Here is a 16,471-nt window from a genome sequence, read left to right as displayed (position 1 = left end):
TCAGTGTTTAGTACAGACATCCCATGATGGACTGAGAGCGGCACCCTTCGCCCAACCAGACACTCTATCCTACAATCTGTTAAACCAGACCTTCCCAAAGTGTGGGGCCCGCTCCCTAGGGGAGCGCAGAGCCATTGCAGGGCTCTGCGGGATGAAAAGGGGGGAAAATAAAACAAAACGCTTGGACACTGCTAGCATGGGGCGCCCACACAAACGCAAAGCAGGAGATGAAGCATCGCTGAATATGTTTCCAAACCAACTTCATTCTAAGACTAGAAAATATGGTGAAGCATATCTGCCCTTTGGTTTCACCTGCACAAGTGCCAAGGTAGGTCTCCCCTGCAGAATTGGTTTTCCCTGCGTCAGGAGCAGCGCTGGGCTGTTTAAGTCACGGACAAACAGAATTTTTTAGTTCACAAACACTTGTTGTAATGACTAACTACTCCTGACATTTTGGAGATGTTAGCTCTTTATACAAACTTTATGAAATAAAGGTTTATGAAATAAACCACAATGGAGCAAATATGGGTGTGTTTGGTTGGAGGATGTGTTTGTGCATGAGCGCGTGCACGCGCCGGGGGGGGGGACATGAACATTTTTCTTGTAAAACAAAGGGGGGCCCAGCAAAAAAAGTTTGGGAACCACTGTGTTAAACAAACCAATGATCCTTTTCATGTCCTAGAGACTAGAGGAGTCCAACTTTCTTTGATCTTCCAACTGTGAGCAGCAAGCAGCCTAAAACAACTCAATTCACAACAACTAATTTTCCCCTGCTATGGGATGTTTCTCTGACAACATACAGTGTTCCACAATAACAAGCTGATATGTTGGACTGTAAAAGACCAATTGAGTCTGCCAAACAGTAAATATGCTATTTTTTTCCTCATCACCCCATGCCCCAGTATGTGCACAGTTTCAGAAAAAGACCTAGAAACATCCTCCTACTCAGCAGAGAAGGGGCAAATGACCCAGGAGAGACAAAATGCAGCCGTATATGACAAGAGGAACTGCGAAATCAGCCATTTGTCTTTACTGTTGCAGCTAACAACAGAGGCAAGGAACATCATGTTACATTCAGTGCCATGCATTTTCATATATACAAACACAATACAATTCATGTTACATACAATTCACAATCCATTATTGCTAAAGCATCTGTTAGAGTTTGTATTGTTGATTGTCATTTATGCTTAGAAATATTTAACCATAGATGCTTAGAGGTGTATAATCAATTGTGTAGTGATAAGTTGTGTGATCTTTAACAGGCTACAGAGGCTTGGTGTGTATCCCACACTAGAATGCACACCTATATCCTGGGAGCATGGGAAAGTTCGTACCTTGTCTTAATTGTTTTATGGTAGGATTAACGTAGCTACGTCTGTTCTAGTCTAAGTGCTTTTCTGTTTAGATGAACTGCTGGACTTCCTCACCGGGGGGGGGGTCTAGTCTACCCTCTTCCTGACCAAGGATGTTTGACCCTTTGATCAGCAACACACACACACACACACACACACACACACACACACACACACACACACAGGCAAGGTACTCTTTGTTTGTATGTAGACGTCGTATGTTAATGAACCTATGCATATTCATGTAACCTCAATAAAAGGACAGTGGTACGGGAGGACGGACGAGAGCGACTGGGGTCAAGCGAAGGGACGGCGCTCTGTCCGGTCTCTCCCGTGCACGAGTAACATGAAGAACTTTGCCTATTTGTGTCTTGCTTAGCAGTGTAATTATATTGTCTTCAACGTTCCAGCGGATGGGTTCAAGCTACAAACCTATCAGCATCAGTAAAGAGCAACGCAAGGACTCTTTCAGTCTAAAGCACCTATTGCTGAAGCACATTGCCTGGAGTACTGTAAGTGAATCATTGCATCACATATGCCTCAACAAAGTTAACAGGCCCTTGTCAGTAATGGTTCAAGTTCCAGTCAGACAAAAGACAAAAATGTGAGTTCACTAAAATGGCAAGAAACTGGAGGAAAGTTAGATAGACCCCACTTCAGAGATCCAAACCAAGGGTTGGCAGTGGGATCTATGTACAGGAAAGGCCAAGACTAATTTCTTAAAGAAGTCGCAAAATACAAGGAAAGTAATGTTTTTCATTGTTTAGTCTATACCCAGGTGCTTTGGATTTGAAATGAAAAAATGTCTATGAGCTGAAAGTGCTAACTTTCAGTTCTAAATATGTTTGAGGCTAATTGCATCTATAATGGGGGAACAATGTAACACTTACATAAATTCAGGACAGTGCAGCATATGCTTGTGATCAGCAGAGTAGCTTGAAGCCTTCTATTTTTCTGATTTCAAAAATGCAGAAAAAAGACCAGTGACACCCTTGTGAGTCATGATTTTCTATATGTGAAGTGTTTATGCTGATGAGTCAGTGTTTAAAGCCAAAAATAGCATTGGCAGTACTTGATGGCATCTAAAACAATCAAACACTTGTTAAATATTTACAACAAGTGAAGGTTCTGGGCTGTTTTAGAGGCGGTGCAGAGAAAAGCAACAAGCAACATTGCACTGCTTTTTGCAGTCTGATAAAGTGTTAATCTATTTATCTAGAGCTCAAAAATCACAACTTCACACTCACTTCTGTGATAAGGTTTTGATAAGGTCATATTGACAAGAGTGAGAGAAGTCGTTACTGGACAAATGCACAACAGTTACATCTCCTGTGGCTGCCAAAGGGATGTCGCTTGATAGTTTTCATCATATTTCAGAGCTCTTTAGTGGTGAATTTAGATAATCAAAATGGCAGACTGCCAGCTTGTCAAAAGCTTGTCTTGGAGCAGCTTGTCTTTTGCTTTGGCATTTTTATTCATAAGCATTCCCACTAAGTGCTTTTTGTTGTATGACAAAGCTAAGCTGAGGCCTATTTTCACCCTGCTGAGAGAGCAGTTACTGGAATCAAAGCTAGATCACAGTTGTCACAATGCCATTTCATTGTGTATTACCATAGCATACCACCAGCTCCAACAACCACTGCTATGTCAATGAAAAGGGAACAACAGAAGGCACACAATCAACACAAGTGAAGTGATCCATTCGTTTAAGTGGAAGTATGGAAAATCGCCAGGTATGTTTGTATTTTTCTAAAATCTGAGAACGTCCTCTCTTACATAAAAGGGGTTCATAAATTCTGATCGGGTGTGATAATTACACTTTTTATCCCATTCAAATCAGTAGGTTTATACTATCAGGTGTGTTACAGCTGAAGCCTTTGACTTATTAGACTAAGAGCCTCAGTACTCCCTCTAACACATTTCATTAGCATGGAAAATCCACTAGGGATATGAGATTACATTATTAAATGGAAGCTGTGCAAGTGATTGCTGTTGCCATTATGACTATGCAAAGAATCCAATAATTTTTGATATGTCCAGAGTTTGCTGTACAGTAATAGAAAGGGCACAGAGCAGAGAATACAACCTTACAGTCTGGATGTGGTAACCTGCAGTTGTAAGTAATTGCTGGCTACATCACAGGCTACATGTAGATTAAGCTACCACCCCTCTATGGTCATCATTATGAAAATAGTATTAAGAGCTTGTCTGTTATGTAACTCTGTGTGAGTTCAACTCAGCAATAAGCCCCAGAGAATATGGCCTGCTGGATTATTAAAGTCTGGTTCTGTCTATATTGATTGGTCCTGATGCCCTTGAGGGAGGCAGGCTGTTTAGTGGTGTGACGGGCACAGTGAGTCATAAACACAGCGACAGGATGTCAATGAGCCATAAACACTTCTATAAAAACTATCTCTCCCTGGTGCTGCTGAAATTTGTTTCACATCACATAAACATAGAGGTGAATTGACAAGGCGTTTCAGTGCGTGTGTTTTTCCATCATCCCATTTGGCTGTAATAACCCTACTGTATATAGGAAGAGAACAGAAGAATAGAGGATGTTTTTAATGTAACAACATAAATGAGTTGTGAAGTAAAAAATAAAATAATATTAAAATAATAACTACACCATTTTATTTATACTACCCAGCCTTCACAGCAATCAAACATGCTCTGTTACAGTGAAGGACTTCAAGAAAACAAATGTTAAAAAAGATCTAAAGATGTGCAAATCATGCTTTACCCAGGAGGCCCACTTAGCACAACCAGCTTTTATTCATACAGGTTATCTCATTGCATTTCAGTAATGTAAAAGGGCAATCCATAACGTTACAAATGATTTTACATTATATGGTATAGATGTACATTTCTGAAACAAGTAAAATGCACAAGTAACATATCCCTGTGCACTGTGCTGCAAACTCATGTGCCTAACATGAGGCGCACCATTAATATGTTTAAAATTATAGCTCTTTCTGCTGTTGGGCTGAAGTAATAAAGCATTTTTAGTTTTCACACACAGCACTGGCATATTATAATAGGTAAAGGCATAATGGTATTTGACATTTGAATGTGAAAAGTGTCAAAAACCTGTGAAAATACAGCAGCATCTCCAAAACTGATGATCTTATACCATTTGACACATGCTGCTGGGAAAACATTAGCTACATTTTAGTCTTAGTTTCTATGGCACATTTAGAGCTGTGAAGTGTATTACATACTTTAATTACATTTTCAGATGCTATTTCAAGTTAAAACGTTAGCATAAACATTATACAAACATTGTTTATACAAGGGCATATGCTCCATTTTTGTGGAGCTGACGAAGCCTATGCTACTATATATATGACAAGTAGAACTATACCCAGCAACAGAAGCATGTAGACAAACCAATGGAAGTCACTATGGCAATGCCTACCCATCCATAAATATGATTAGTTATGTTCTTTGAAGCATGTAACCTGCCAAGATGCCCTGTGTATGCAGCAGCAGTAGCAGTAAATTAAACATATATTATGCACAGTATCGCATAAATAAATGACTACAGATTTCAATCAGCACTGTACATCCACTTTAAGTAAGTAAAACAATAGGCATTATATTTTTGTAGTTAGGTTCATGTGAGTTGTGTTGGTTGTTGACCACTAAACTACCATTCTTTAATGTTTTACCTCCTACTGTACATGTTTAAGAAAGTAAATAATTATATTTTCACTTTTGATATTGGGTGTTTTATGTCAAGTAAGGCTTGAAAATACTTGTCCACATGCATCAGTTAAAGTAGAGTGTACACACACACAAGCAAAAATGTTAACAAGGACAGGACTTTGAAAGAGAAACTACACAAACGTGCCTTACATCTGAACAAACAGTGTCTTCATTTGTAATCAGTGTGCATGCAAAAGTGGAGCCAAGCATCATGCTGAGGGAGCTCCCATAAGGAGAAGGTCTTGGCAGACACAATATACTGGCAGAAGGTGTCCCAGACCTCTGTCTTCTGTAACCCACAAGCCCCCCAAGCCCGCTCTACCCACTAACCAACCAATCTCTTTCTGACTCAGAGACTAACAGACAAGAGACAAAAGACAATGTCTGTCATTGCTAACGGCGAGGATTGTGTCATGAATGAATATCATGTGGGTGACGAGGGATTTTGGTTCAAACTCTATGGCTAAGACTATAAAAATCTCTGAATACATAATCTATTATTGCTCAACAATAGTGGCAATCATGAGTCACAAAACAGATCAAGTACTGACTAGGGACATTCATTAAAGGATCATCAGGCAGTACAGTAATTAGTACAGACCCAATTCTCAAGAATATCAATTTTTGCACTCATATCTTTTTGACAGAAATCCTGCTGTTTCTAGATTAAGTACAAAAAAGTTGTGAAGCAATCTCTGTAAACAATTATCTGCATAGAAATATAAACTCTGTACACAAGAGGCAAGCAGAGACTGTATCCATCAGATAGATACCCGAGTCATTCCTTAGTACTACTCTTCTAAGTTAGTTGCTTTTCTGTCTTATGACTCTTATGTCTTATAACAAAGGAATTTCTCAATCTTTGTTTCAAATCTATGTGCTTCTAGCTAGATCGGATATAAGCAGTGCAAGTAGTGAACTTCTATGTATGTAGAAAGCATATGTTAACCAAGTGATAAGCTGAACCTTGGTAGTTTACTACTGCTGGATGATATAACTGTTACCATGTAAACCATGAAATTATTGTGAAATATTTTGAAAAAGATAAAAGTACATATCCTCACTGAGCTGATCTGAGAAAGTTAAAAAACAATTTTCTAAGATAGAAGTGAAAAACAAAGGCCAGGTCAGAAAATCAAGCTGCCCTGTCCCACAATGATAGCTGCATATCAAAGGTACTCTGACAGCATTAGAATGGACACTGAAAAAGACACAAGCATAGAACAAAGCAGGAGAGACATAATGAGGCAAAAAGGTGGGACACTAGCCAGAGCACCCGTGTCATCTGCTGGCTGTGATCACTGCATGAAACACTGAAAAAAGAGAGGACAAAAAGAGGCAGTCTGTAATAATAGGGATGCCATAATATTGAAAACCCAAATAAGCTGGCTATTGCTGTCTAAACCATTCAGATACCAAGCTTTTTATTATATCTATAAGACATTTCTTAATTCCTTAAAGAAAAACGCTGGAAGAGTAATAACTTTGAACTATGTCTGCAAAATTTAACAGAAATTTTAAGAAATGTAAAAAAAATTATTAACAATTTCCTGCCTGTAGAAAGTGGCTAATCGAATGCAATGATGGAACTACATATTATGTATGCACTCTGTTTGTGTGTGTGTTGTCTATGATACAGCACAGTTTGCATTATAATAAGAGTATTTAAAGTGGGAGCATAAATGACTTGCATGATAATTTTCTATTTAGATGATAGAGCCATCGTGTTATTTGTCTTCTAATGAGCTCGATGGACTTCTAGGAATTCTGTTTGATTGGTAGCAAGATTGACAAAATGCACCTAGCTAGCTGCTTCAGCATTGCTATTAAGTTACTTGTAAGTTAGGTTAAGTAATGAAAGACTGAAATGACTTGTACAAATGAGTAGAATTGTAGATATGGCCCTTATGTATACACACCTGTCACGCTGAAATTGTATAAGTACATATACAGGCAAATAAGTTTATCATGATTTTTACTGCTTTTGTCTGAAAACACCATTCTGTCACGGAGCTTCTCATCTGTTTGTATCATTCTTCAAATTACTCCCATTTTGTGGAACGAGTTGGTTATTGTCTCTGGAAGCAGCCTTAACTTTTCTTGACTGCTCTTCAGTTAGAATCTATGGCACATGTTGTTTCAATGGGCATGTCGGTGTCACGTTAACAATGGCTGGAGCTGGACAAGATGAGAAGTCAACAGTTTTCTCTGCTTGTTTGCACATGCACAGTATCCAGGAGCTACAGTATCCAGAGTCATACGCAGTGAAGCTAAAGTATGTAAAAAGTATTTAAACTAAGCTCAACCTTATACATCAGTAGTGTTATTATATGTATAATACTTTCCCACAGAATAATTACTTTTACTTTTAATATTTTAAGTACAATTTGCCATAATACAATTTAATATGTGGTGAAGTGTTCTAAAAATCCCAGTGAACATTGATGGTTACGACAAATATTCTGATACCTTTACAAATGATACATTTTACATTTCTTCAGTCAGGAAGGAGTGCAGAAATGTGAAGGTGTCCAGGAGGCGTGCAACAAGATATGCAAGGCTTATATATTTAAAAAAACAAAACAAAAAAACAAGCTGCACTAAATCATTAAATATTTCTATAGTTTCTTCTTATCGTTCTGCAAAATCACTGCAGAGATTGTGCGTGTATGTGTTTTGTGAATGACAGTAATACATCCATACAGAAAGTTGTATTTGTGCATAAGCGTTGCACTTGCCCTCAGTGGGGGAGAAATGCTCCTTAATGGATCCCTGTAATGTTCCAGCCACAGTCATTAGGGACTCAGACAGGCAACATATATTCAGAGGAAATCTTTGAGTAATTAAAGGAACCGTCTGCTATTGTGAGAAGGGGGCTGGCTTTAATAGGAAGTTCTATTAGTCTGTCATGGTGAAGCCTAATGGCTGACCACAATACTATCATTAGAAACTCTATCTGTTTGTGTGTGTGTTGGCTAATCGCATAATTAAATGGACTATGATTCATCACAGACAAGTAATGGGAATACAAACCTTTCTCCTCGTTATCTGTCTCTGTCCTTTTGTGTTTCTATTTCATCTGAGCTTAGTTACAATTTGATTAACGTACTGAGTATCTTTCTTTAAAGCTTTTTGTTACTTAACGCAGAACTGTAATTCCTAATTTCTTTGTTTCTATTTTAGTTTTAAGCCATGTTTCCCTCGCCCCTCTTTTATTCAGTGTCATTTTTGCTCCTCTTCTTTACTGTCTTGTCCTTTTTTATAACCTCCCATCATCATTATCCTAATGCTTTCATCTTTCCTTCTCTGTTTGGATTCATTCAATTTGTCTTTCCTGTCTCTGTCAGCGTTTTCTCTTTTCCCATCACTCCGACTCCAATTTCCCTTTCTCCTTTTTCAGGCGCTCTCTTTTCATTATTATGTTACAGTAAAGCTATAGTATTTGCCAAGAGTGCTGCTTTCTGTTAGCATATGGTGAAGTATCTTGTCTCCGCAGAAGTCATCAGTATTTGCACTGCCCCGTCAATCCTGTAAAATCTAAGCAGATGGTTTCTTACTATTAACTGCTGATGAAAGTGTTCTTGCTCAAATGGAGGATCATAATGCGTTAGATAGATTTAACTCTTTTCTTCCTGGAAACAACAAAACAGAACATCTTATTTTTAGCTTTGAGGGGGTTTTGTCAGGTGCTGCGTTTTCACAACTGTTTCTCCTAAACAACACTCCCACAATATTTTTCTGGTTTGTTTTGCAAACTACATATATTCCAGGATGTGTGACCTCCCTGTGCTGCTCACAAGCTGTGGATGAGTGTGAAGCAAAAAGGAAAAATCTTTCAGTTAAATAGATTTGTGTATGTTTCTTTACTTGGCGAAGCACTGCTATAAATTTATCAAATTTATCATATTTGAGCTGCTATTTAAGCTGATATTGCAAGAATGAAATGCGTTGGGAAAAAATTACCTGATGCCATCACGTTAGCCAAATATACAGCTTAAAAATCTGCAGTGCTTTTATTTTATTTCATTTTAATTTATAATTTTACACATCGTGTTTTGTTTTATAGAGCCAGTTTCACACAAAAGTAAAAGTTAGGCACAATTAAGCCAAAATTTTGAGATCCATGATTTAATAGGATCCTGTCAGCATCCTTCCCTTGAGAGTGTTCAGTATCATCCCACAGCCATCTTGTAAGATCTATCTGAGCAGATGGTCGCTCCTCATGAAACTCTGATGACAGCACAGTAATCTGACTCAACAGAGAAAAAGGCTGTTGGATTAACACTAACTCCAGTCAAGTGGAATACCTACACAGGTGCTCAGCGCTGAGCTGGAATGTCCTACCCATGACAGTTACTGGGTAAAACAACGGCTGTCTAGAACTACACCTCTCAGTGATTTTCGAAATTAAAAACCCTTTATTTTACATCTAATTTATTTTTATGTATTTGGTTTGCCAGTGAAGACACTGAAGTTGCCAGTGTAGAGGTCTGAAACTTTGTTAGTGACCAAGAACATGCATCGGCCTATGCAAACATGTTCATCTGGCTGAAATGACTGGCTGATTGGTCTGCTGACAAATCGGTTGCCATGGATGTTATGAGATCACTGGGCAGAGGTGATTGGGTCACAGTTTCTGTAGTGACTGTGGTCGAGAGTTACACTGAGGGGCCAGATGGGGCAGCAGCAGGGTGTGATAGCTGCTATCCTCAGTACTTCATCACCTTAAAACTAGAACAGAGAAACAATGTGATGATGTGAAATGAGCTCAGTAAAACCATTTTTACAGGTTGTGGAGATAACAAAAAATTCTAAATATCACATTTACTTACTTGTATTTGTCGTTTTGTGTTGTGTAACCATCTAACTGACAATTGTGTGCTATTTTACTCTTGCCATTTTGATGTAAGTATAGGGACAATGCCAATCCTTGGATTGAAGGCAAACATCTTAAAGCTCAGACGTTGAAATGGTATCATGTTAATCTAAAGGCTGGGGCATTTACATATTTTCTTGTCAACAGTGGAGCAAGATCTATGGTAAAAACTGACAATTAATAATAACTCGTTTGATTATTTCCTCGAGCATTTACTTATCTTTAAAATTTTGCCAAAATTTCATACAATTTGAAATTTCTTCTGCACTGCAAACCTCACTGTTACCGAGGGCTGCAGAGAGCCATGTGTTACTTCCACAAATGTAACATTATGTCGGCATCCGCTTTTTCCCACCAGACAGCCTGTTCCACCACTCACTCCACGGATGACTCAACCAACCAGTTGGGTTAATTTAGAAATAGCAAAGCTTCCCCTTCTTTGAGTATCGCATCTTATGTCACAGGAGTTCTAAAACAACAATATGCAATAAAAGCTCAAATACATAAATGTACATGAAAAAGTAGAAATATAAATGAGGCCCCTCACACACAAGTTAACCAATAGTCTGTTGTTTTAACTGTTTTAATAGTGAGTTGTTGCCTCTTTGTCACTACAATACCAAAATAACTCCATTTACACAACAGTGTAAATGGACTGTACAATTGAGAATAGTACACTCAGTCAGTTGTACACAACCAAGCCTAAAAGAGGTATTGTGAACTTTTTCCTAATGATAAAATGATTTTGCAGTCTCTTTTTAAATCACAGCTTACACTTTAGCACAGGTTTTAAACAGTTTATCATTCCTAAAATAAAACTAAAAAATAAATGGATATATACAGTTTTTTTTAAGTCAAGAGAAATCACTCTTTACAGGTGATGCTTAAGAGGCATGTAAAAAGTGTATAATAAACTGTATAATGTTAAAGTGTATTTGACGCGCCGTGTGTGTGTTTCTGTGTGTGTGCGCGTGTATTTCAGCATGTGAGACTGTCCCAGTGTGTCCTCAGCAGGCCTGTCAGTCCAAGTCATCTTTACCTGAATGATGCCACCATGACTCCATCTGTCACCAGAAGCCCAGGCCAGAAGATAAAAAATGAAAAAGATATTCAGAGTGAACACGGAGAACGAAAACAATGGTGTGATGAGATCGAAGGCGAAGGCATAAATACCTGGGATTCTAGATAAAATTAATAAAACTAAAAGGATGTAGAAAGAAATCCGGATTGTGAACACACAAAGACAAAAATGAATATCACAAAGGAAAAGGATTTACAAACAAGCAGACATATTAAAAGAAAGGCATGAGAGACAAAAGAAGAAATGTACACAGACAAAACCATTGTCTACTCATACAAAGAGAAATATTAAATTTTGCTGCAATATCATCCATAGGCATGAGTTGTTTATTGACATATATCTATAAAGTGTCTTTGAACTCTATTCTAAGGCAGAGAGACCGATTTCAAAGGATCTAATTTCGGATATTGAAACGGCAATGAACAGATCTCTGGATATACCTGAGGAAAAATACTTTTGAAATTTTCTTGTCATACTATCTGCTTTTGATGTTTTTAACTTCATACCAGTGAATAGGTATGCCCTGCCTTCTAACATCTTGCACCCTGTGGTTAAGCCTGGTTCTGCTGGAGGTTTCTTCCTGTTAAAAGGGAGTTTTTCCTTCCCACTATCGCCAAAGTGCTTTATAGGGTGTTATGACCCAGGGTCATTATTTGCAGTACGGTGTTGTTATTGTTTGTATTTGTATTCAGTGTTGCTTGTTTCCAGGTGGAGGCCACCCATTGGTGGAGGAAGGAAAGAGGCCAGCTACAAAAGGGGTTGGACTGGGTCGGCGAGCAGACTTCCTGGTTTCCCGTGAGCTGTGTGTCTGGGGACCGTCGTGGTGTGTGACTGCACGGGGCTGCAATATTAATGCTGAAAAAGGGGTTGTACCTGGGCTTGGTAGCTGTAGGGGTGGGAAGCCGTTTTCTTTTATTCCCCTCTTTTCTCCTGTTTCGGGTAGGGAGACAGGTTAGAGAATTGTATTTTGTTTTGGGATCGTGGGAGGTAAGTTAGCTCTGTTTTTCTTTCTAGTGTGTTTTGTTTGTTGTTTTGGCATCGCCCACCCTGAAGCTCGCTACCTGTTCAGTAAATAAATTAACCAACTCTCGTCATTCTGCCGTGGTGTGATTTTTTTTGTCATTATTATGTATCGGGTTTATCTTTTTGTTGTGTTGCACCCCGGCTTCGGGCCGGTGTGTAACATAAATGGGGGCTCGTCCGTTTGAGGGATTTCGGGGTCGTTTGTGTGTAGTGGGGTTCGTGTGGGTGTGTGGGGTTTTTTTTGTGTTTTTGGGGGTTGTTTGTGTGGGTGGCCGCGGATGGAGTTTGATGTGGATAAGTTTGCCGAGGCGCCTTCCTTGCAGCAGTTGAGTCGGTGTCGGAGGGAGGATTTGCTGCTTATTGCGGGCCGTTTTGATGTGCGAGCGCCGGCGGGGGTGAAAAAGGATGATTTGCGACAGCTTGTCACGGTGGCTTTGAGCGAGCGGGGTTTGCTGTCGAGCGTGCCGCTTGTTGGTGGGACGGGCGGGGCGGCTATGGAGCCGTTGGCTCCGTTGTCTGTTCCTCCTGTGGCCGCCCCCTCTGTGGCTCCTCCTGCTCCGGTGGTGGGGTCGTCGGCGGAGGAGCTCCAGTTGTTGCTCCGCATTAAGGAGGTGGAGTTGAGTAGTCACCGGTTGGAGGTAGAAGCGATGCATTTGAGGGTGAGGGCGTTGGAGTTGGAGCGCGGACCTCCACCGTGTGCCCCTGACTCTACGCCGCCCACGCCTGCGCCCTCTGTGCTCCCTGCGCCGCCGGCGCCTGGTCCCGCCCCGGCTCTCCGTCAGGATTTTGATGTTGGGAGGCACATTAAATTGGTGCCGCCCTTTTGTGAATCAGAGGTGGAGTCGTTTTTTCCTGCTTTTGAGCGTGTGGCTGCCGCGTTAAAGTGGCCGGAGGAGGTCTGGGTTTTGCTGTTGCAGTGTCGGCTGGTGGGTAGGGCTCAGGAGGTGTGGGCTAGCCTGTCAGCATCTGAGAGCTTAGATTATGGTGTGGTTAAGGCTGCCGTATTGCGTGCTTTTGAGTTGGTGCCTGAAGCGTACCGTCAGAAGTTTCGGCAGTGTGTGAGGGGGGGGGATCAGACTTATGTGGAGTTTGCGCGCGAGAAGGGTTTGCTCTTTGATCGGTGGTGCCAGGCTAGTGAGGTTAAGGAGTTTGCACAGTTGAAGGAGTTGATGTTATTGGAGGATTTCAAGGGGTGTCTGCCGGAGCGGGTGGTTGTTTATTTGAACGAGCAGAAGGTCGTTTCCCTCGCGAAAGCGGCGGTTCTGGCAGATGAGTTTGCTTTGATGCACAAGAGGGGTTTTTCCCCTCCGTTACGTCGGGGTTCTAGAGTTTTGCCGGAGGTGGGGGGGTGGCGTTCTCCCCCGCTCTCGTGGCGTAGCCCTACGGTGGCCGCTGGGGACCGCCGATGTTTTTTTTGTCATGAGCTCGGTCATCTCGTTGCTTCTTGTCCCGTGCTGAGGGCGAGGGAGGGGGCGCGGGCCGACATTTCGGGGGGGGCCGTGCAGTGTTGCTCCGCGGTAACCCGCCCTAGCTTAATGCCGGTTGGCGTCGTTCCGCGGGGGATAGATGAGGTGTTTCGACCGTTTGTTTCGACGGGGTTTTTATCGTTGTCTGGTGATGCGGGGGACCGGGTTCCGATCACCATCTTGAGGGATACAGGGGCGAAGCATTCGGTGGCGCGACATGGAGTCGTGCCTTTCTCTCAGCAGTCGTACTGTGGTTCTGATTTGCTGGTGTGGGGTATCAAGGTGAGTCTTTTACGCATGCCTCTCCATACGGTTACTTTGACCTCGTCCTTCGTATCGGGCGCTGTGCGGGTGGGGGTTCGAGATCAGCTGCCAATTGAAGGCATTGATCTTGTTTTGGGAAATGACTTGGCCGGGGGAAAAGTGTTTCCGGCTATGCCGGAAGTTATTGAGTGTCCTACTTCGGATCGGTTATGCCAATTCCCGTCGGAGCTGGGTGACCCCACAGTTTATCCGGCATGTGTGGTTACTCGTGCTCAAGCTCGTCGCTTGGGTGGTGAGGTGGACATATCCGAAATGTTTCCGGACGGCTCTGAGCCGCATGATAGTTCTGTTCCGGGGGTAGATGGTGGGACGGCGAAGGTTTTTAGTATGGTGTCGGAGAAGGAGGCAGCAGGTATCCGCAGGTTTGTGTGTGGTCAACTCCGTGACGAGGCAGACCTGAGCACGCTGACCTTGGGAATTTTAAAAAAGAGATATCAGACACACAACAAATGTGACTCATTAAGGCCAGAAGTAAAAACTTTCATGAAACAGGTGGTGCAAGAGGAACTGATGAAAATGCAGGATAATGATGAAAGTGAAAGTGACTCAGAGACTAAGAAGCTCCAGAACACAAGGAAAAGAGAAAATGGAAATGACGAGGTCATGAGTGAGAGTGAAGATGAATCCTGGGCAAAGAAATCACAAAATAATCATTCAAGCTCATCATCAGAATCTGAGGTTCAAGAGGACAACAAAACAGAAAGTAAAGAAAGCAGCAATGATGAAGAAAATGCCAAATCTCAAGCTGATGGTGAAGAGCCAGAGGTGAAAAAATCACAACAAAAGAGAAATGAAAATCGTCAAATTGACAGTGACGAGTCTTCTGATGAGGAACTCAGTGAGGAAAGCAACTGCAGTGACAGTCCAAAGAAAATGGTGAGAATGAACGTCGAGACAGTAACCAGCAGTAAAGATGAAGGAAGGAGAACACCACTGAGTGATGCAGGAAACGAATCAGATGGAGACTGCAAGTCAGAAACGAGTGACAAAATTAGGAGCGACGAGTCTTCTGACAGTGAAAAAGAAGATACAAAAGTGGAAGAGAAAACCAGTGACCCAGACTCAGTTTCATCACTACCTTCTTTGGAAGATGAAAAAGAAAATAAGACTGTTAAAACAAATGATAAAAAGATGAAGAAGAGTGTGAAGAAAGATGAGAGCACCAGAAAACCAAAGTCTGATGACAAATCGGTGGCGAGGCTTGAACGTTATATTGCCCTCTGCGGCGTGAGGAGAAATTACAAGAAGCTGCTGGAGGACTGCCGCTCCCAGGTGGCTGTTCTGAAGAAGGAGCTTGAAGAGCTTGGTGTACATGGTCAGCCAACTATTCAGAAATGGAAAAAGGTCAGAATGAAGAGAGAGCAAGCTCAAGAACTGGCTGCTCTTGATGTCAACAACATCATTACCACACAAGGTCGACCTACACGCAGGGGTGCCTCAGCAAGTCAGAAACAACAGGACTGTCCGTCCTCTGAATATCAGCGCACTCTAAACTCGGAATCAGACAGTGATCAGGAAAACAATACCCACAGAGGTCGCAGGAAAATGTCCGAATGGGCCAACCTGCAGGGGATCATCAGTGATGACACAGACAGTGACTGATGAGTCTGGTTTCCCCCTAGGTGTCACGGTGTGGCATGGCACACCGTGGAAGGAGTGGGGAAGGAGGACCCAGGCGCGGTGCTCTACGTATAGACAGTGTTTATTTACAGAGGGTGATATCAAACAACAATAAATCCCCGTGTTTCTCCCCAGACTCCCGTGTCGTGTCCTCCAAGTGCTCTCTGCTCCCGTGTCTGCACTCCCGGTGCTCGCTGCTCCTTAAGCCCTCCACGCTCCTCCTGCGGGAAACAATAGCGGCAGCAGTCAGGACACTGAACAATGGCAGGCATACACTACACGACCAAAACCTAAACTGGGTAACTAACGTGGAGTCCCAAGCAATGATCCCGCGTCGGTGGGAGCTCCAAGACTCTCCTAAGTAGCTCCCCCGACAAGCCCTGATCAGCGGCAGGTGTGTGGCTTCGGGTGTGGCCAGTCCTTCCGCAGGGCCACACCCCTCAGGCCTGCAGGTGGCTGAGCTCCATCCTCCAAGCATCCCCACAGACATAAACACACACACTCACATCTACAATCATGGAGGAGAGCAGCAGCAATACCAAAATACATATAATAATAATAATAATAATATAATACATAACTGCTCAGGGATCCTGGGTCGCCCAGTCCCAGGACCCTGACAGTAGGAAGTGTTCGATTTGTTTGTTTGTTTTAATGTTTTTGATACTAGGTCTAGCATCTCTCTAATGAGATGCTTGATTTTAGGTGGGGGGGTGTTATGACCCAGGGTCATTATTTGCAGTACGGTGTTGTTATTGTTTGTATTTGTATTCAGTGTTGCTTGTTTCCAGGTGGAGGCCACCCATTGGTGGAGGAAGGAAAGAGGCCAGCTACAAAAGGGGTTGGACTGGGTCGGCGAGCAGACTTCCTGGTTTCCCGTGAGCTGTGTGTCTGGGGACCGTCGTGGTGTGTGACTGCACGGGGCTGCAATATTAATGCTGAAAAAGGGGTTGTACCTGGGCTTGGTAGCTGTAGGGGTGGGAAGCCGTTTTCTTTTATTCCCCTCTTTTCTCCTGTT

The 16,471-nt window shown here is 42.1% G+C and overlaps 1 protein-coding gene across 1 annotated transcript; it reads left to right on the top strand.

Annotated features, from left to right (window-relative positions):
• Positions 1-13,578: 13,578 nt before the first annotated feature.
• LOC146621337 (uncharacterized) lies at positions 13,579-15,435 on the top strand. Its single transcript, XM_085368342.1, has one exon. It carries the CDS (start codon positions 13,579-13,581, stop codon positions 15,433-15,435), a length of 1,857 nt encoding a protein of 618 aa, XP_085224468.1.
• The last annotated feature ends 1,036 nt before the right edge of the window (positions 15,436-16,471 follow it).

The sequence above is a fragment of the Diplotaxodon limnothrissa genome, linkage group LG12 (assembly GCF_057381915.1).
Source record: "Diplotaxodon limnothrissa isolate DT_005_m linkage group LG12, D_limnothrissa_male_GT1.1, whole genome shotgun sequence".
NCBI classification, from domain to species: Eukaryota; Metazoa; Chordata; class Actinopteri; order Cichliformes; family Cichlidae; genus Diplotaxodon; species Diplotaxodon limnothrissa.
Note: the sequence above shows the minus strand (reverse complement) of the source record. Positions and strands in the feature narration are given on the sequence as shown.

Bases quoted from the DNA above. Each gene is read 5' to 3' on its own strand.
- LOC146621337 (XM_085368342.1), top strand. From the start codon at position 13,579: ATGCCGGTTGGCGTCGTTCCGCGGGGGATAGATGAGGTGTTTCGACCG.